At 40.9% G+C, this 20,721-nt stretch overlaps 2 protein-coding genes and 1 pseudogene across 2 annotated transcripts; 2 read left to right on the forward strand and 1 right to left on the reverse strand.

Moving 5' to 3' along the window:
• Window positions 1-650: 650 nt before the first annotated feature.
• LOC102788687 (uncharacterized) lies at window positions 651-10,963 on the forward strand. Its single transcript, XM_006806273.3, has 11 exons — window positions 651-1,324; window positions 1,522-1,553; window positions 1,655-1,783; window positions 1,901-1,937; window positions 2,043-2,126; window positions 2,237-2,398; window positions 5,232-5,276; window positions 6,012-6,090; window positions 6,183-6,297; window positions 6,458-6,557; window positions 8,411-10,963. The coding sequence occupies exons 1-11, from the start codon at window positions 993-995 to the stop codon at window positions 9,330-9,332; spliced, it is 2,037 nt and encodes a 678-aa protein (XP_006806336.2). The 5' UTR covers window positions 651-992; the 3' UTR covers window positions 9,333-10,963.
• LOC148104286 (uncharacterized) lies at window positions 2,853-4,466 on the reverse strand (annotated as a pseudogene).
• Window positions 10,964-15,335: 4,372 nt separating the features above from the next.
• LOC118455469 (uncharacterized) lies at window positions 15,336-19,973 on the forward strand. Its single transcript, XM_035914548.2, has 3 exons — window positions 15,336-15,691; window positions 16,166-16,477; window positions 18,886-19,973. Exons 1-3 carry the CDS (start codon window positions 15,584-15,586, stop codon window positions 19,024-19,026), a joined length of 561 nt encoding a protein of 186 aa, XP_035770441.1. The 5' UTR covers window positions 15,336-15,583; the 3' UTR covers window positions 19,027-19,973.
• The last annotated feature ends 748 nt before the right edge of the window (window positions 19,974-20,721 follow it).

The following is a 20,721-nucleotide window of genomic DNA, read 5'->3' on the forward strand; positions in this document are numbered from 1 at the left end:
ACTGCAGTCAGATGTTCCTCTGTGTTCAAACCTGTTAAACAAGCAACTTCTCATTTCTTGTAGTTGGCTGCAACATAACCAAGGCAATTATGGTAACTGACTAAAACAAATGACAGTTGTAATAAAACAAGGAACTTTCTGCATTTTCCCAGCCACTCCTCTCACATGGCTGTGCCACAGCTAATAATAACACATTTCTCATGTATTTGTTTGTGGAGCGGATCCTTTCTTTATCATTTCATCCACCATGCAGAAAATATCATGAATTATGATCAGTGACACAGTCACACCTACCTTTATCAAGTTTTGCATACAAACTGCGTGATATGTGAAAGCTACTTGTTCATTGTTTAGGGTTCAGCTAAAGCCGCTTTAGCCTGCTATAAAAAAAAAAGAATTAAAAAAATATATCTTTTTAATTCATTTTTTAAATATAACTGTCTATTATTTAGTTATTAGGGAATACACAATGTAACCCAAATAATAAAAGATAATGAGTTATAAAATATTCAAAAAATATATTACAATATATGGTTAACTGATGTATTTTGTGCTGTTGTTGTTGTTGTTACACAACCCAAACTGCATGTTATATTCCAAAACTACCGTTCCCATACACGTCCGCCCTCATCAGTATGGAAGCCGGTCAGTCCAAAAATGACGTTGTCATACTGGCTCGTCTGCCGCTGTTGCTCTTAAAGGAGACGTACCTCATTCGAGGGTACTCCCGGTCAAACAAATATGAGGTATGCTATAGCTTTAAGAACCAAATAATACTGGATATTTCTAAAATAATATGCGTCATTAAACTTATATATTTTAAATAATCTATTTTGCTATTTATGCAGTGGCACAAAAATTGATCGTTGGCCAGGCTAACGAAACTTGGGCTGGCTCTGGCCTTGTATGGTGGGCCTTCATTGTGAACGCTCACAAGTAACTAGGCTTAAGTAATCACTAAAGTCGGTAAAGGCTATAACTGTAAGAGCGAAATGGAGTCTGGGAAAGGCGAGGTTTCAGGCACTGGTCCTGGAACTCGGACCGCAGAGTCGACAGCGGCCTCAAAACCGACCGCGGACTCGAGTGAGCCCTCCTGCGGTAGAGCCGGAAGCAAAAGGCGGACAAAAACATCCTTGTTCTTCCCGGACTCCGGTGAGACTCGTTCCGTCACCTCAGGCTCTGTGCGTGTGTTACGATCAAGGGAAGCTGGAGCTGGTACGACCTGCGAGTCCAGAAATATCACATGCAAGAAAAAAGCGACCAGTTCACGCGACGCACGCAGTCGACCTGCAGGATCACGCACCAGAAACACACCTGTCATGCAGTAAGTGCGTGCGCTGCTACTTTGGTGGACGAAACTATTTGAAGAAGCTAGACACATCCTTGAAAACAAGTTTGTTTACACCTCAGAAGTGTTATTTCAGTGGGACTTCTTAAAACTGTGTATTTACTGCATACAAAAAATAAATAAAATAAAACTAAACCTTTAAATGTGTTGATTCTTAACTTTCTTTCTTGCAGAAGTGCAATAAAGAAACCAACAGCCAGTCGGGGTAATGCACATATGTGAATCCCGTTCATCTGCAAGCAGTCATTTTACCTTTTACCACTTAACAAGTGTGTTATTAACCCATGTTCACATTTATTTCCCCAGCATCCACAAAAACAATTGGACCAAAGCTTCCCAAAACTAGAAAAGGTGGGGGGAAACCTTCAACCAGGGCCTCACACACATCAGCAGCAACATGCAAGCTCGAAGCAGAGTCAGGGGCGTTTTCATCTGGTAAGAGAAGACCCCTTGCATCCTTTTTGTTGTGCACTTGTTGAACTGTGTGAATATCTTGAAATGAAAGTGCAAGCAACTCAAAATAAACTGACAGACGTGTGTGGTTTTTTTCAGTGACGGACACTGGTTCTGTGAAAGAAAGTGGTGGCAGGTGAGTGATAACTTATCAAAAGCACATCAGAGGGAATGAGGGAGGATGTTACCAGCGGTACTGTGAAATTCAACATGTCCAGTGTCGTGTTAATGTCCCTATTAGCGTTGCAGATCCAGACGTGGCTCTCAAGGAGGACCTTGCATTAAGAGATGATCCAAATGACCTTGTCAAAACTGAGACAAAGACGTACGTCGATTATGCTGCCTGAGCACCGATCGTGCAATTTACTTCACGTCAGATTAAGCACATTAGTGGTAAAATTTGCTCTTTTTTCTTTATTTTTCCCCTCTGTTTAGGAATAAATCAAAGCGCCACACAACATCACAACACAATGAATTCAAGAAAGAAGAGTCAGAGAAGGAGGAAGAAGATTGTGGCATTAAAAAGGAAGAAACCACCAGGAATGTAGCTCAGCGTCAAGATGGAGTCATTGGCACTGATCGTGAGCCAGTCAGGAAGTAAGTAGGAGATGTACTGATAGTAAACCGAAAGATAATAGAGGGGGGGGGGTTTGCCCATGTGAGAATTTTTGGCACCTTGTTTTGGTCCCAAAAAAAAAGAAAGTAAAGGAAAAATTACAAGAATTTATAGAATAGAATAATCCTTTAATTGTCCCACAAAGGGGAAATTTGGTTGTAACAGCAGCCAAAAAGACAAATATACAAACAAACAGTACACAGGACATGGAACAGAAACATACACAATTTTTCTTACATATTTACATTAAGGACAATGGTTACTATAAACAGAGATATTAAATTAAATAAAAATAATTACAGGTAAGAGGCAAACCAGGTTGTAGTGCGAATTATTGCAGTTACAGCATTGATGTAAATATCTATGTTTGTTGGGAGCAGTTCAGATTGTACAGTCTGACAGCTGCAGGGAGGAAGGACCTGCGGAAACGCTCCTTCATGCATATAGGATGTAGCAGTCTGTCACTGAAGGAGCTCTGCAGTTCAGCAACATTTACATGCATGGGGTGGGAGACTCTGTCCATCAGAGATGTTATTTTGGCCAGAGTCCTTCTGTCTCCCACCACCTGCACTGGGTCCTCAGTGTAGAGCATCAGTGTTGTCGCTCCAGTCTAGTTTATTATTCAGGTGAACACCCAGGTACCTATAAGAGTCCACTATCTCAATGTCCACTCCCTGGATGTTCACCGGTGTCAGTGTGGTGGGTCTGCGTCTCTGGAAGTCCACCACCAACTCCTTCGTTTTCCCGGCGTTGATCAGCAGGTGGTTCTGCTGACACCAGTCAACAAAGTCCAGAGTCCACCGTCTGTACTCTGAGTCGTCCTCACCTGTGATGAGGCCGACTATGGCAGAGTCGTCAGAGAACTTCTGTAGGTGGCAGCGTGGGGAGTTGATGGAGAAGTGTGCAGTGTAGAGGGTGAAGAGGAACGGTGCCAGCACAGTTCCCTGTGGGGCCCCTGTACTGCAGACCAGCATATCAGAGACACAGCCCTGTGTCCTCACATACTGTGGGCGTTCTGTGAGGTAGTCCAGTATCCACTGGGACATGTGGTGGTCCACTCCCGATAGCTCCAGCTTGTCTCTCAGAAGTCGTGGCTGGATGGTGTTAAAAGCACTGGAGAAATCAAAGAACATGATCCTAACAGTGCTTCCAGGCTTCTCCAGGTGAATCAGAGCTCGGTGCAGGAGGTAGATGATGGCGTCCTCCACCCCAATGCCAGGCTGGTAAGCAAACTGCAGCGGATCCAATGAAGACCTCACCAGGGGGCGCAGATGGTTTAGAACCAACCTCTCGAGGGTCTTCATCAGATGCGATGTCAGGGCTACCCGCCTGTAGCTGCTGAGGTCCTTGGGATGGGAGGTCTTTGGTACCGGTACCACACAGGAGATCTTCCACAGCTGTGGTACTTTCCCCAGTGACAGGCTCAGGTTGAACAGATAACCTAGGATGTCACACAGTTCATCTGCGCAGCACCTCAGGAGCCTGGAGCTGACGCCATCTGGACCTGCAGCCTTGTGCACCTTGATCTTGCGAAGCTCATTCCTCACTTGAAGTGCTGAGATAGAAAGAGTGGACTTTGGGGGAGGGGTGTGTATGTTGGAGTCCCCAGAAGCCAGGGGTGGGTGTAATGACTGGGAGCTGGGAGGTGTGAAGCTGAGAGGTGTGAAGTCCTGAGATGAAGGACAGGCAGTCCCTGAAGATGAAGGAGATTGCAGCAGGGGGGACGATGCTGTGGGAGGGGTGGGTGTTTGATCAAACCTATTAAAATATCAGCTGTGGTTCACTTACTAAGATATAGCATTTTTGCTTATCAAAAGGCCAGTAAAGACAAATAAAACACCGAGATATGAGTGTGAACACGCTTTTTAGTTCGTTTGCTTTATTTTTGCTTTTGTTTGGGTTTTTTTAATCAAAAACCCAAGCACATGCCTTTTTGTGTGAGACTGTGTGATCTGAAATGAACTCTTTAGCTTTTAAGAAATTTTGAGTTAAAGAAAGTCCCAGCAGTATAACTACACACTGAGTACGGGTCTGGGGGTCATCTGACATTACGAATTTGAGTGTCGGACAGTTTGGTTTAGATTTTTAGATTGTACAGCTTTTATAGAATTATTCTCAGTTTTGCTTATTTAATAGCTTATAGGATAATGAGCTGTAGCCAATTTTGCTTCAGTTGTTTGGGGCAGTAACCCGTTTTAAGTGTGTTTCACATTTGGCTTAATTTTCTGGATTGGATTTTAAACCAATCTGAGTTTCAAGGGTTGTATGGATTTCAATCTAAACATTCAAATCATATCACACACGCAGGTTGTTTTATTTTGTTGTTGTTGTTGTTGTTTTTTGTTTAGAAATGTGCATTGTTATTGAGGCTGACTAAAAGAGGGATTAATTGAGATTAATTGACAATATAGCATATAGATTGTGTATTTTATTGTATATTTATTGTTGATTTAGTGACTGTGTGTAGTGTATATTTTGAATTTATTATACACTTTGGTCAGCTGAGGTTGTTTTAATTGTGTTATCGAAATAAACTGACTTGACTAATATAACTAACTCATAATTGACGTAGATGTTAAGGGGTTGAAGAAAGCTCACTGACGTAGTTTCAGTCACCATGCCAGTGGAAAGCATTCTTTCCACAGCGAGTCATGTTGTAGGTTTTGGTTTAGTCTCTCTAGTTCTCATGAAAGAGTGGGATTGTTATCAGTAAAACGCATTACTGATTTTTATCATAGAAATCTGAATTCATTTAAAGCCAAATCTGAACTCTGTTTTGAATCTAAATCTCTCTTCTTCCTTTTTTCACTGTAGACGAGGTAAACGAGATGATAGATCCCCTCGGCAGCCAAAACGAAGGTAAAGTGTTCGTTATAACTCCCTAGTGCTTTTTTTTGTTGATGTTGTTATTTTTTTTAAAAAGAGCATCCTTTTTAATTACTCTAGTCATTACAGTTCATAGCATACCACCACACACATACGTACCTAGGGGAGCAGGTGCATTACCCATAGGCTGGTGAGTGGGCCTGCTGCAGTGGCCCCATTCAAACTCTTGGGGGCTGCAGATGGTGCGGTTGTGCTGGTTCCACCTCTGTCTGCTTGTGGGTCCTGGGGTGCATTGTTGTGGCTTCCCTCCCCCATTATCAAGTACATTTATGACAAAGACACAGGCATTCCTACACACTCTCGCTCTGTCTCTCACACACACACTGTAAGAGGATTGTTGATTTATATATCTGTGTATTTTCTAATTTGTGTGTTACAGGTGCTGTGTGTTTGTTTTTTTCTTCATCATACCCCCCCTCCCCCTTCTTTGTAAAAAAATATTCTTTCCTGCCTGTCCTGCCTTATACATCATCATACTATACAACATATAAAGTAATAACTGAAGTAACACAAATATAAAATGAATAAGTAAACAGACAAAAGTTTCACATGAACAAGCAGAGCCTACAGAGATTCTGTATAGCTGTGTTTGCAAAAGCAAAATATGTTTGGCACCACAGTGCATTTAGATCATAATTCTGATTGCAAAAGCCACCAGATAGAACGGGATTTTATTGATTATACATTTATTTTTTCCCATCTTCACAGGAAAAAGCCACCGGTGCAGTACGTCCGCTGTGAAATAGAGGGCTGCGGTACTGTTTTGGCCCACCCACGCTATCTACAGGTCTGCTGTCACCAGGGGAACTGAAATGGATCGATTACTCTGTGATATTTGCCTTTTAACCAGTTTCATTTCTCCTCATCTCTTGATTTCAGCATCATATAAAGTACCAGCACTTGTTAAAAAAGAAGTACGTGTGTGATCACCCCTCATGTGGGCGCTTGTTTCGCCTGCAGAAGCAGCTGCTGCGCCACGCTAAACATCACACAGGTGATACAAAGATGTTTATACACAATGCTGGCAACAATTTTCATTAGACTAGGAAAAAGATGTAGTACCCACAAAGCAAAAAGATGTTTCATTTAAAACTCAATTATATTCTTTTTTTTCCATACTTAGTGTTCTTGTCTTCTTCACGTGTTTCTCTCAGATCAGAGGGACTACATCTGTGAGTATTGTGCTCGGGCCTTCAAGAGCTCCCATAATCTGGCTGTGCACAGGATGATCCACACAGGAGAGAAGCCAATACAGTGAGTTTATACATCTGATAATGTTACACAAGTAAACAAGGAAGAAATGAAATGAAAAACAAACAGTCATTTCTGAGTGTCTGACATAAGTTCCAGTAACAAAAGAAGGAAGCACGTCTTTAAAAAAGAAAAATCTTGTATAACCCGACTGTGGGATCACATGTCTTAAAATTAGCTACAAGAATTTTTGGCAGACAAATGACCTCAAGTGACATCAAGTGTTTAGATGGCTTTAAGCAAAACAGAATTCAGTTTTGCTTAAAGCCATCTATGTCATAGCACTCGCTAGTATAAACACGGCACACAAGTGTTTGTATTACACATGCAGAATATACTGCTGACTCGTTTCAGTTGAATGAAAACGTTTCAACCCCTCTTTACAAACAATGTATCAGCTGATGGGAGTGGTTGGATTATTATTGTTTCTTAATCATTAGTGCTATAGCTTTTTTTCAGCTGATCATCTTAGTGATACAGTATTCACTTATTTAAACGCCACTCAAAAGGATTTTAATTTCTCCCTAAGGCTCCCTGAAAACCTTTTTCTTTTCTCAGCAGGGAACAGAGTGCAAAGTTTACTGGTACAGTGTGGTAAATAAAATTCTAGGAAAAGTATACTTTATTTAGTTTTTTATTTTGTAACGTTACACATTAGAGCCCAACTGATGTAGACGTTTTAAGAAGGGTACCAATGTTTGGTGATTTAAAAATACATTGTACTGGCTGATATTTTTTCAGACACAAGATATAAACAGATTTTTGTGACATTTGTTATTGTCAGTTATTTGAGAGTCCTTAGTAAGATATAAGAGAAGGTGTAGAGTGGCCTCAGGTGGTGAAACTATGCAACATCACTCACAGCATGGTTGAAGGTGTTTTTTCTTGTCTAATCTCTACTTCTTTAATTGTCTTTTATCAGTTGCTATAAACACGAGTATCGATATGTCAGTCAATTTCACACATGATTTTTACCTTAAAGGTCATAGGTCAGGTTTGTATAAATTAGGGTTTGTCTCGCATATTAAAAATGTTATGCATCCATTAAGGAGATTTTGGCCTCCCACCCAAAAACAAACAAACAAAAAAATCAAATACAAATATAGGAATATATTAAAACTATTTTTAATTTTTCAAGTATGGTTCAATTACTTAAACTTAAAATACATTTTTGTTTAATCATATGGCCAAAAGAAATGTGTAGACCTGTGTTACTAAAGTTGCTTAACCCTGTCTTGGTTTTGCTGAGTCTTTCCCAAAAGGAAGAACTCTTTATAAGGCAGTGTATCAATGACAGTAACAATCAAACATTATGATTGTGATATTTCTTGTTTTTACATATTTTGCTGATACAAAATGTTGATCTTAAATGCTGATTTTTTTAATTGTAATAAAATCCATGCCTTTAAAAAAATGAACTGCTCTTCCTGTTCCACACAATAGTCCACATCCCAGCAAATAAATGACGTGTTTAACTTAATTCTACACAAAGAAATCTTCTCAGAAATTCAGAAGTACAACAAACTTTTCTTCTCGCTCATTCTCTGCAAGAGAAATCGAGGTCTTGCACACATTTCCATAAAGGTTCTCCAACCCTGTTCCAACAATACTTGTTTATACTTAAATTTGACATCTTTCCAGTGGAAGGTCTGAAATATTTTTCCTATTCACTCTGCAACATTTGGTCAGTGAGGGAATGTACTGGAATTCATTCGACTCTAATTTTAATTAAAATACATAAAACTTCTTTCACCGATTCTCGAAAAAAATCAACTAAAACTAAAGTGTCTTAAGTGAGGCTTGATCTCAGTGTGCGTTCAGACCTTAAGCTGTTTTTTGTCTCCATCTTGTGGCAGGTGTGAAATCTGCGGCTTCACCTGCCGTCAGAAGGCCTCCTTGAACTGGCACATGAAGAAGCATGACGCAGAAGCCTCCTACCAGTTCTCTTGCTCCATTTGTGGAAAAAAGTTTGAGAAAAAGGACTCTGTTGTTGCCCATAAAGCCAAGACCCACCCTGAGGTGCTCATAGCAGAAGCTTTAGCAGCCAACGGAGGAGAAGTAATAAGCACACCCACCCCAGTCCTCGAGACTCTTCCAGCAGTCATCCAGCCTGAGCAGCTTTCTGTCAGCCAGGAGAGCTGCTCAGTAATAAACACTAACACCCCAGTCCTCGAGACAACTCCACTACTCACTAAGCCTGTGCAGCCGTCTGTTAGCCAGCAGAGCCACAAGGACCAAAAGAGTCAGGAGAGCCAGGAAGTGGCAAGCGGTGGGCTCACTCCACTGCAGCAGGTGGTGCTCCCAGTTGCTCCACAGTCTGAACAGGATGTATCTCAAGGACAGTTTCTCCAACTGCCCCGCATGGTGCAAGTTTCACATCAGCAGCAGGGCCCAACTTTGATGCACTTCTCCAGCACCAGCTACCCTCAGCTCATCCAGCTCTCCACTCTTCCAGTTAGTGCAGTCACATCCGTGGCTTGTGTGGAACCCCAGAGCACGCTCCTCACCCTGAGCTCCGTCACCACCCTGGCCTCCACAGCATCTGTGGCTCCCCAGCAGGCCGTGCACTGGGGGAGGGAGGGGGACGCGGATGCGCAAATTTGCGGAGAGGGTGATCTGTGGGAAAGGGTGGTGGTGGCAGGGGGCGGACAGGATGTAGGGGAAATGATGTGGGGGGGTAACGCGGAGAGGAGGAAGGAAAATGAAGGCACTGTTTGGGAGAGGGAGGGAGAGCGGATGTCACAGTGTGCAGATGTAGGTGGAGACAGTTTGATCTAGATGTAAAGAGGGCGAAATGAACTGAAGGGCGACTTTATGTTAATGAAGGAAACGCACATTTTATTCCAATAAAACACTGAAACACTTGAAATGCATACATGATGGATATTTAAAACAATAGAAGCTGTCTTTGTGATCTATATACAGTCACTTTCAGTACAGAGCTACTTTGTATCAGGGAGTTGTTGTTTTTTTTAATTAATACGATGGATTACATACTTTTTGACCACCTAATATTTTATACATTTTGGAGTTTGTCGTGTAATTTCGAGATCAAATGATTGTACATTATGCACAAGAAGATCACAGCTTATTTGTATTTCCCTGTAGTATTCCTGTTGTGTTGATGTGTGTCCTTTTGAATGGTGAACTAATGAGAATTACATGGTGCAATTAATCCTCAAACTATAAAAAACAACCATACCTGATTTCAGTTTGGTTGCTTGTCCTTTTAAGGGCAAAACCTTACAAATCACTGTGAGACTGAGCTTGAATCGCTCCTTGAAAAGCCCATTGTGACCATTTGTATTTGGAGAGTCTCAGGCATGGGGTTTGAACATTCATGGAGTTGTGCACCATAAATTCTTCCTACATGGGAAAAAAAAGAAATCATCTGGAGGCATCTGAGGGAAAACATTCAGCTTAAACGACCTAAATAATACAGTCGTCGCTTGCCACCTTCATCTTTTTCTCATTTTAACACTATCTCGATACATAAATGCACAAGTTCAAGTGGTCTGAACAGGACTTCCAGGGACTGATGTCAAAGTGACAGGACCCCAGGAAGAGACCCGGCACTTCATAAGGATCTGATGAAGCTGATATCAAAGCCAGCACATTTTGATTCCACCTTGTACTGATGTAACTGAGTTCATTTTCAAATCTGTTAACATGTCTCACTGCAGTCCTCGTGAGTTGGCATAGTAGGACAGTGTATAAACCCAAGGCCAGAATCGGAAAGACTCCGTGTAGCTTTGGAAAATGTAAAGGAGTGCTTAGATTTGTAACTATTAACTCTTTCATCAGGTAAACAGCTGTTCCTATTAACAAAAATATCCCTCATTGCCATTCATTCTACACCAAAGTAATTAAGTAATAGAGAGAATTTTTTTTACATTCCACAGTAAAAAAGTAAAAAGACTGGTGGAGTTTCCCTGATCTTGTTATTTGAGATCAAAGTGAACTGTATGTGGTCCACAATGTAAGCTGATGCTGTAGTGTATAAACGTTTCTGTTCTAGTGGCCCAGCCACTGTGACAGAGAGTTAGCGTGAACAACTCTGAAAACCACCTACGTTTGTTCTTCTCTTGCTCCTCTTCCTTCTCATATGTTGCAGTTTGTAAAGAAAAGATTTAAGTTGCTTTCTGTGCTTCATTATATTTCAGTAAACCAGGAGCATCACACTTGGGAAATAAACAGTTTTTCCAAATCTTCACGTTTTTCACAGGCAGCAGTATTATGTTAGGAAAATATGTTCCCTCTGAAATTAATTTGATCATTTTTGTGTTAAGTGGTTTTATCAGACCACTGTAATATGATACAAATTATATAAACCTCTGTATGTTGCTAATATTAGACATACAAGATAAGTTCAGAATGTGTTCAGAATAATTATTAAAAATAAATCTGTTCTCAAGTCTTTATGTGTCACATGTCATTGATGTGATATAATTCACATTTCTTTCTTCTCCTTAGCCTCTCTTGTCTGGCAATCTTTGCAGAAGTGTGATCTTAATGCACTGTTTTGTGATATTTACATGACAAAATTGTAATATAAATATGCCACTTTAAAGCACTAATTCAACCTCTGGACAGTTGGGCTCTAATGCGCCTGGTCTTTAAAGAAATAAAATGCAAATGAGAATCAAGTTGTATATAGAAAGATAGTATAAATACAAAAAAATAGGAAAGATTGATAAGAGTCTGTGTTGCTAGGTTGCTCAGGGATCGGGCACACTTTTGAAGTGCAGCCACAACTTCCTGATTGGATTGAGAACCAGGCTAGAAAATATATCTTCTCTCCAGTCGTAGTTCTCCTGTGGATATAGAGTGTCCTCCAGGATCTGACCAAAGAACCCTCTTCCAATTAACTTCAGAGTCTCCAACATCCCTTTGAATGAATTCCAGGCAAGATTTCATGCAAGCTTTTTTCGGTTTTCTCTTTGTCACTCTCCCATCCTGGCAGACAGTTCTAATATGTACACTCTTTCCCATCAGATCCACTGAAGCTCTTTCAGTGTGTCACAGGTGTATTGGTGGCCTCTCTTATTCAGTTTGTGAGTGATGGCCAGATCTAGGCAGATTTAGACTAAGTGCTATATTTCTTCCATTTCTTAAAGATGGATTTAACTGAACTCTGTGGGATGTCCAGTGAACTGGAAATCTTTTTGTAGCCATCTCTTGACTTCTGTGAGTTGCTTGGAGTCAGTTGTAGCAGGAATACTGATGAACCAGAGACTGGACCTCCGAGACAAAATGTTTTTACTACATGTCAAGTCAAAGTCAAAGTAAACTTTATTGCCATCTCTGCTATATACAGTTCAGTATATAGAGAGACGAGATGACGAGGCTCCATTTCCATACATTGCAAAAGAACAGCAATAAATATAGCAAGAGTAAGAATAAGAAGAATAAATATATATACACTTTGAGACTGAGGTAAGGGGAGTAAATATACACTTTGGGGTAAAGGGTTAACAGTCTAAAATTTACAATTGAGATTTAAAGTGACTTTGAAGTGGTTTAAAATGTCCAACATAGCAACTTTACGGTTTACAGTGTGAATACACATCAACTGTAGTCAGGTGGTCGCCGTTTCACTAGTTGTGACACTTCTGGAATCAATTAGATGTACCTCTGTTGAATTGATTGTTAATTTAAAAGATTCTCAAAGTCAGAATTTCTTCCCCACTTTAAGGCAGTCCTTCTTGGTATGGCTTCTTCCTTGCCAGTGCTTCCCCTGGTGGACACATTGTGCAATACATTTTATTTCTGTTCATTTTCATTTCTGTTTTAACAAATAATTTATGCATTGATACCTAGAGACTAGCAGAGTAGAGCATCGGCTTAGCATATTATACTGAAAACTTGGGGTGTTCTTTTTATGATAATTTCTAACTGCTTAAGTATATTCTTCTGACTCTATTGGAGTAGTTTTTTGCGCAAATCAGTTCAAAACAGAGGTATGAGCTGTCACACAGGTCAGAAATCTTTAAATCATCCATCCAGGTAGTCATAGGAATAGGAATATCTATATTTTAAAGGGTTTTGCTCATTAGCAAATGTATTCAAGCGCTTTGCAACTTGTCCTTTTAATGTGTGCCTTTCTCTTGTTTTGTATATATTACTCTTGTTTGTTATTTATTTGTGTTGTCTTACTATTTATATGTCCTGTACAGTTTGTGTGGAGTACCCACAATGTTGTTGTACATGTACAATGACAATAAAGAGCTATTCTATTCTATTCTGCATATTTCTGGCTCTCTTCTGATCTCTGTCAGAGTAGTTTTGCATGAATTTTCATTTCAATTCAAATGAAATAAAATAAATAATTTCCTTATACTGGGTCTTAGGTCAACCACTCATTTAACTTAGAGCCTGAAATTAGCGTTCTTTCCTTTTAAGGCCCACTCCCTTTAAGCCAATGTTCTCCTGATAGGCTAACCCTCACAAACAGAAGGTTTCAATACTAGGTGGGTGGGGCCTCTGTGCTCACAGCCAAAGCTGTGTGTCTCAGATATTAGATGTTAGGCATATCCACTCTTTTTGACATCATACTGTGTTTAGTGCAGTCTGTAGCCAGGGATTTTCATACCCTGACTTCATTGTTTAACTCTGGTTGTGTTTGATATGTTCATCAACCACCGTCACAGTGGAAGAAAATGGGAAATAGGTGCAGCAATTTATTGAAATATCCAAATGTGCATGGTAATACAGCATATACAGCTAGGTCAATATATATTTGGACACTGCCTCAAGTTTTGTTTTGTTTTGTTATTTGTTTACTGAAACATATTCCAATTATAATTCTAGGATGGACATGGACATATTGTGTAGAATGTCAGCTTTCATTTGAATTGGATGAAGGGTTTAGAAGTTTCAGCTCCTTAACATGTGCCACCCTCTTTCGAAAAGGACCAAAAGTAAGGGGACATTGACTCAAAGGCTATTTAATGGGCAGGTGTGGGCAAATCCTTCATTATGGCATTATCAATTAGGCAGATAAAAGGCCTGGACTTGATCTGAGGTGACTGTGTAGTGTTTGCGTTTCGAAGATTGTCCAACATGCAGTCAAAGGAGCTCTCCATGCAAGTAAAACAAGACATCCTTAAGCTGTGAAAACAAAAATATCCTAAGAAAGCAAGCGGGGAAGCAAGCAAGCAGTGGTGAACTCAGCAACACAAAAAGACCTGGATGTCCACAGTGGTGCATGATCACAGAATCATTTCCATGGTGAAGAGAAACCCCATCACAAATGCTAACCAAGTAAACACTCTCAAGGAGGTAGGTGTATCGATATCCAAGTCCACCATAAAGAGAAGACTCCATGAAAGTAAATACAGAGGGTTCACTGCAAGGTGCAAGCGATCTAGGTGGCTTACACCTTTGGTACGAGCGCCTTTATTTTTAACACAGCTTAAACCCTCTTAGGCAAGCTTTCTTTTAGTTTCTTTAAGCAGACCTCAGGAATAGTTTTCCAGGCTTCCTGAAGCACATTCAAAGCTCTTGTTTGAATTTTGACTGCCTTTTGTTCTATGTTTAGAATCATTGCCATGCTGAAAAATCAACCTGCTACCAATCAGATGTTTTCCAGGTGTTAGTCCATGATGGTATCTTTCTGTGTTCATAATTTCATTACAGATGGCTGTAGACACCGTTACCACTTGCCTGACCACCTCTGTACTTACAGATGATGATTTGAACCAAAAATGTCAGTTTTGGTGTTATAACTCCATCAGACCTGTTGTCGCTGATTTTCAGTCCAGCCCTTGCGTATTTTGACGTGCCTCATCCTTTTCTCATGTTTCCCTTCCTTTAAAAAATGTCTTTACAGCCACCATTTCAGTGAGAGCATTTCTGGTGAGCCTTCATTAAACAGTAGATGGATCAGCAGTCCTGTGTCAGGTATTTGCCAGACTTTTTCCTATTTCTTAAGGAGATGACTTTCAGATTCTGCTAATCTGCTGTTTTCTTTTCATCTGTCATTTCTTCTTTTGTCCTCAATTTAGCCAGACACAATGCACAATATATAACAAATATTCAGCTAATAGGTCTTTAGGAATCTTATACTATCTTATGCTTGCTAGACTGTGTTATCTTTGGCATTTTTTGTCACTTAAAGTAAAGAAATTAGGGGAAATTTTGCAATTTAAAACTGGTCCTCTGCTAAGTTTTCTGTCATGTGTAGACACACAACACTGGTTCATCCCTTTGAGTTAGGTGCGTTTATATGGTTGAATGATTAATAGGTCGGTGTAAATGGTTGAACAAGCAAAAAACATTCCTCTGAAAATGGTCAGGCACAAGGACACAGCAGCTAATGTCCAAAGACAAACCGACAGACCTACAGAAACCCTAAAGAACTATTATTTAAGACCACTTCAAAAATAAATCACAAGAAATAAAATATAAAGAAATGAAGGGTAGCGCTAGACTTTTTGCACAAAGCTGTGTGTAGACACAAAATAAGGAAAATAAAATGGGTCCACATTAAACATTAATTGAGATATACTTTCCCACACATCTCCAGTGCATTGCAAAATTAATTGTTAGCCTTGGCCTTTTAATAAAAAACTATAAAAACTAAACAAACTATGCATTGAACAAAAATAAACTTGTTCTCTTTTTTTACTTATACAATAAACCTATGTAGTTTTCCATCGTTGTTTACAGCTGCTGGAGAGAAGGGGGGGAAAGAGTTTTTATTATGCGTGGAAGGGTGGGTGGGCCGCATGGTGACGTTTTCTGTACACCCCACCACACACACACACGCACAGACACGCACACCGTGGCTGGCGGAACCAATTACATCCCCTCTTGTTGGTGTACATGCCAAATGAGCACCCGCACAATCGGGCTCCACTGGCCCCTCGTGGATCTCCGGCTCGTGTTCGGACCGCAAAAGTATCCAGAAACAGCCGCACAGCGTAGTTTCGCTGCCAGAGGGGAGGGGGACTGTTTCTGCTCCTGTCGGTCGGTCTGCGCCCCGCTCGCTGCTAGCCCACCTTTGACATAAACACGGCTGAGAGCAAATGGCAGAGCAGGAGGAGCAGCCGATAGCTGGCCGCTCGCTGACGGGACAAGCGGTGGCTCTTGCCCGGCTACTGCACCATGAGTGTACCAGTCTGCTCCGGCTATACGTGAGTGATCAGAGTAGCCACTCTTTCTGCTTAGCTCATGCGGGTCATTCTGTCTGGGACGCTCCCTTCCCAGTTATTTGGAGCTTTCTTTAAAGCCGTAGTGTTTCAGTATCCAGGCAGCTTGCTACCTGTCGCTTTTGGACTGTGTTTGTCTTTCACAGCAGGATTTAACGCTGACTAGTTTGTTCTTGGAGCAGATATTGTGGAGTGGAGGGAGGGGGGTAATTACACTAAAAAATACCCTCCACCCCACCACTCAATTTCCCAAGGGGAACCTAATGGATAGATTGTATTGGATTTTTTTTTCCCCTGCTGCCATCCATCCTTTTAGAAAAGCTCTTAATTGATCAGTTTAATCAATGGTTATCTCTTGGTCCCTAAAATAGACTTATACTAAAATAAGATTAAAGGGTGCAAGGTAAGTGACCTGTTTGCATCGGAGTGGGACAAATTTATATTTATTTATCTTTTCAGACGGAGAGGGAGACCTTCCTGTCCAGCTACACCCCAGATGGGAAGCGCCTCGTGTCCCCATCCCCAGAATCTGAGGAGCCCAGCACGGAGGAGCAGGTGCACTTGCTGCACTCTGCTCTGCGACAGTGCCTCGGGCTGCTCCACTGTGTTATCCAGAAGGAAGAGGAGGAATGGGGCAAGCTGGAGGATGAGTACGAGTCCATGAGGAAGAACGTGCGAGCCCGACTGGAACACTTGCTCTACAGCACCAAAGGTTTGGTGGAGACCGACGGCACCAACCTGGAGGTTACCCCTGATAATCAGTGTAATGAGGTAAATGAGGTGCCGTTTGGGGGTTTTTGTAGTTAGTCATGTCCTTGTGGTCTTTCCTCTATTATGGTGACACTCACCACTGTCCACAGCCCATAACACATTAAAAGTGGCAGTGGGCAATACGGCCTCAAAATATATCAGAATATTTCAAGAACGTTTGGGAGATTTCTGACAATCTAGGGAAAAATACCGAAGAACGATTTATTGATACTTGCAACCTGGCAGCATTTTCCACCCTTTTCCAGTGAGCTGACACACTTCCTTATTGTGAAGTGTGAATCTATGGAAACAGGTGCCAGCAGCAGTTGCATTATAGTGCAATAGCATTGACGAAGGACAGGAAAACGTGAGCTCAGAAGTAGCTTAGGTAGAGTTTTCCCCGGAAATTTTAACTAATGTATAAAATAACTTCTTCACACTGAGATGCAGTGTGAACCCTCTCCTCCCTCTAACTCTGCAGGAGCAGCACAGTATCATCACATAATAACACTGAAAATATATGCTTTGCCTGGGATGTTGTATCTCAGCTCAAGCTCTTTAACCAGCTGCTTAAATCCCTCCTTCACCGCCGTGTAACTGCATCAGTAATTTCCATCCACTGTCTGCTCTTCCTGACGCATCGAGTGCAGCTAGTGAGTACTCCAGCGATGCTCGTGGAGTCATCTGATCACTCTGTGGTGGCGCATCACCAGCTGATCATCTCTCCTCCTTCATTGCTTGGTAGTAACAGTGTGGTTTCTGTCTCATGTAGTGAACTAAGCTTGTCATTTCCACCTTCAGTGGGAGCAGATGTTTTCTGTTTTGTTTGGGCTTGTTGCAGCAGCTCCCTTTTTAGGTACTAAGTCATCATCACTGGAGGTTGACGCACAGCTCTCGGCGTCAGACATGCCCGGGTTTGTCTCCTTTATTTATATTTATACTCTAGGGAATGTAAATGGTGTCACAATAGCAGTAAAGTCAGCAGTGATTTATTTTACATCACGTAAAAATTCATACAGGTATCATCACATGTGATATGGTTCGACACAGCCCTGATTAAAAATTAAACTTTGTGGCATCATATAGACTAAAACCGTGCAGCGCAGTATGCTGTAAAGGTTTATTATGATTTGTCTTTATGTCCCTGGCTTTCTCCGTGTAACTGATTTCAACCCTTTGACATCGGGTTGACCAAGTAAATCCCCCGAAGTGGATAAAATTCAGTTTCAACACCTACATCTATGAGCTTAAATGCATTTATTTTAAAGTCATCACAATATTTGGATCATGAACGGCAAATCTGACTAAGAACCCGAAAAAAGAAGTTTATTTTAGAGTAGCCAGGCTCTGACTTTACATTCTCATCAGATGGAAAACCTAAAATCTCAGCACGGTTGTGACTAAACCCTGTATTACATGAATTACAGCTTTTGTGTGAATGTGACTAACGCTGTTTACAAACAGTTCAAATCATTAGTTCAGGCCCTGAAATGTTCAAGAAAACCCTGGTTGTATTTGTCCTTTTACATCGACAGCAGACTAAACGGATGGATATTTCCCCCACAGGTTGGTGGGGAACAAAATAGAGAGCTGTAGGTCACCCCAGTAGAGCACTTCTCTCCCAGACTGCTGGCTTACTTAGTGTCACTAGAGTATTTAAAAGTAGAATGGGAGGCAGAGGCTTCAGCTTTCAGGCTCTTCTTCTGTTGAACCAGCTCCCAGTTTGGATTAGGAAGACAGAAACCCTCTGTACTTCTAAGATTAGGCCTAAAACTTTCCTTTTTGATGAAGGATATAGTTAGGGCTGCATCAGGTGACTCTGAATCCTCCATTGCTGCTGCAAGCTTCCCATAATCCACTGTTTATTCTTTATTCACTTTTTTCCACTCACTGTGGCTCTCTTCCACAGTGTGTCTCCGTCCTTTATTCCTCCCCTGACATCCAGCAGATCCAGTCCCATGTGGTCCCAGCAGATAGCCGCTCCTCCCTGAGACTGGTTCTGCTAGAGGTTACTTCCTGTTAAAAGGGAGTTTTTCCTTTCCTTGGTCGCCAACTGCATGCTCATAGGGGATCGTCTGATTATTGAAGTCTTTACCTTACAATATAAACCACCTTAAAGTGGCTCCTGTTGTGATTTGGCACTATATAAAACTGAATTGAAGCACCAAATATTTAATGTGAAGTCATCTGGTTGTTGACAACTTCAGATGTATGCTAATGGTACTTTGTAGCCATTGGATGTGTGATTTAATTGTCATTGTCAAATATAAAGGGTGGCATTAATTTTAATTAGTTATTTAGTAAACAATCCAAATGAGTTTCACCAAGTGTGGACATGTTCATTAGGCAGTTTCTTAGCAGATTTTGCATGCAAGGGCTCAGTCCTAATGAGAGACATCTATTGCTCTATGTTACTCTCTTCTGTGTAGGAAACCGACGGCTCTGGGGGAGTTTTCGGGTTCAAACTCTGGACCTATCGAGTGCTGCTGGAGCTGATCCACTGGTCTGATCATGCCGCGAAAACTCTCCATGTGTTGCACACGGAGAGAGAAGGAGCAGAGGAGGCCTAAATTCCCTAGTTAGAGTCGATCAGCATCTACGAACCAGCTTATTCAGCAGCCAGCTTTCCCCTTGATGTATTCCAAATTCAAAATTGTAAGGTGATGTGGAATATACTCTGTGAACACTCAAGTAAAATCCTAGCTAAGCTCCTTTAGCCAAGTAAACAGCTTTTCTTAGGCATTACTATTTCCACAGCAAGCGCTAAAGAGCCCTCTGGTTTCCCACAGTTGTCGGTTCTTTGGACAAAAAAAAGAGTGTGCAGACTTTACACTTGTGTAACCATCAGTTTGCTTTGTGCAGTGGCATTTAAGTGTTTGAAAGTGACTTTTTTGTGTATGCTGTGTATAATTTATTTTATTTAAGTAGATTTACTTTTGATGACTAACTACCTGCTGTTCTTAACACTCCAAAATCTGACTGCTAGACTAACACCATAAAAACACGACTGTTAAACTGTGACTGACATGAAGCTAAATATGTAGCCATTTACTAATTTAAACAGCTTTTCTTCATGTACCACGTTACTAACATATCTAACGATTCCAAATTAGATTTCATGTTGTCGTGTATAGGCTGGCCGATCGGATGTTTATGGGGCTGGCACAGTCTGTGATGATCAAGTGTCATGTTTTGCTGCTCTGGTCGCCAGGTTCTCTCCTGTTGTTATACTTGAATTTGCTGCTACACTGTTCACAAGTTGGAACTATTAGACCAGTGGTCTTTTTTTTTCTCTCCTGCCCTCGGATGGATATTTTACAGTAGAGCCGTACTGTCTGTTACCAAAACTATCAAACATTCTGAAACGCAGCGATCTCACTGTAGTTTAAAATGCCTGACACAGTATACGCTCACGCAGTGAATGAGCTGTGACTTCCACACTTGCCGGTATGGTGAATATCCGATGACCATGCTTTTCTTTTATGTCTGTGATGAATAACTGGATGTTTATTGAAGATTAAAAGCTCATCTTAATCTTTGTTTTTTTGTTGGTATTGGTTCTACTTTGTCTTCTGGGTCCTGTCCTATGAACTCTGATGTCAAGCGTGTCGCTGCGGCATTGGATACAAGTTAATTCAAGCCACACTGTAAAAGATGAAATATCTATAATAGACATGGGTAGGACATCAAGTCTGAGGCATGCAGACAGTATGATGAACTGCACTAAGGTTTTTAGACAATTGCACATTTCGGTCTAATTTTTTTCTTTGCAAACCACTACAGAGGATTTTAATGCAGTTTTCAGCTTTAACTTCAGGGCTTTAATGAAAATACTGCTTAACCTTTTTAGAAATTACAATCATTTTTTACACAACCCCCATTTTTAGAAACTGAAAAGTCCCTGGACAACTGGCTTGTCTGTTTATTTAAAATCCACTTTGGTGTCATACAGAAGCATAACTACTGACCTAACAGCAGGTCATACCCAGCAAACATGCCCCCTTCCTGACGCAGCCCTCTAGGGATTGTTATCTCCTAGCTGTTTTGGTGCCAAGAAAATAAACCATTAGTATAGATGAGGGGTGGACACTTAATTTTCCAAAGACTTGTGAAAGGCTGAACTCCATTCTGCTCAATTTCATCTTTTTATAAGCTTGGTGCAGTCACAGTTTTTCAAATAGCCTCTTAGGAAAATGAATTGTCCACCTCTGATAATAAAAATATGATTTAGACTTGTCACATAATATGTAATAATTGGTAAATCA

Source organism: Neolamprologus brichardi, chromosome 3, assembly GCF_056152115.1.
Source record: "Neolamprologus brichardi isolate AB-2024 chromosome 3, ASM5615211v1, whole genome shotgun sequence".
In the NCBI taxonomy this organism is placed as follows: domain Eukaryota; kingdom Metazoa; phylum Chordata; class Actinopteri; order Cichliformes; family Cichlidae; genus Neolamprologus; species Neolamprologus brichardi.

Excerpts from the sequence above, each read along its gene's own strand:
- LOC102788687 (XM_006806273.3), top strand. The coding sequence starts at position 993 with ATGGAGTCTGGGAAAGGCGAGGTTTCAGGCACTGGTCCTGGAACTCGG. Across the intron at positions 1,938-2,042 it reads GTGAAAGAAAGTGGTGGCAG|CGTTGCAGATCCAGACGTGG; the intron begins GTGAGTGATAAC and ends TGTCCCTATTAG. Across the intron at positions 2,399-5,231 it reads GATCGTGAGCCAGTCAGGAA|ACGAGGTAAACGAGATGATA; the intron begins GTAAGTAGGAGA and ends TTTTCACTGTAG.
- LOC118455469 (XM_035914548.2), top strand. The coding sequence starts at position 15,584 with ATGGCAGAGCAGGAGGAGCAGCCGATAGCTGGCCGCTCGCTGACGGGA. Across the intron at positions 15,692-16,165 it reads CCAGTCTGCTCCGGCTATAC|ACGGAGAGGGAGACCTTCCT; the intron begins GTGAGTGATCAG and ends TTATCTTTTCAG. Across the intron at positions 16,478-18,885 it reads CTGATAATCAGTGTAATGAG|GAAACCGACGGCTCTGGGGG; the intron begins GTAAATGAGGTG and ends TCTTCTGTGTAG.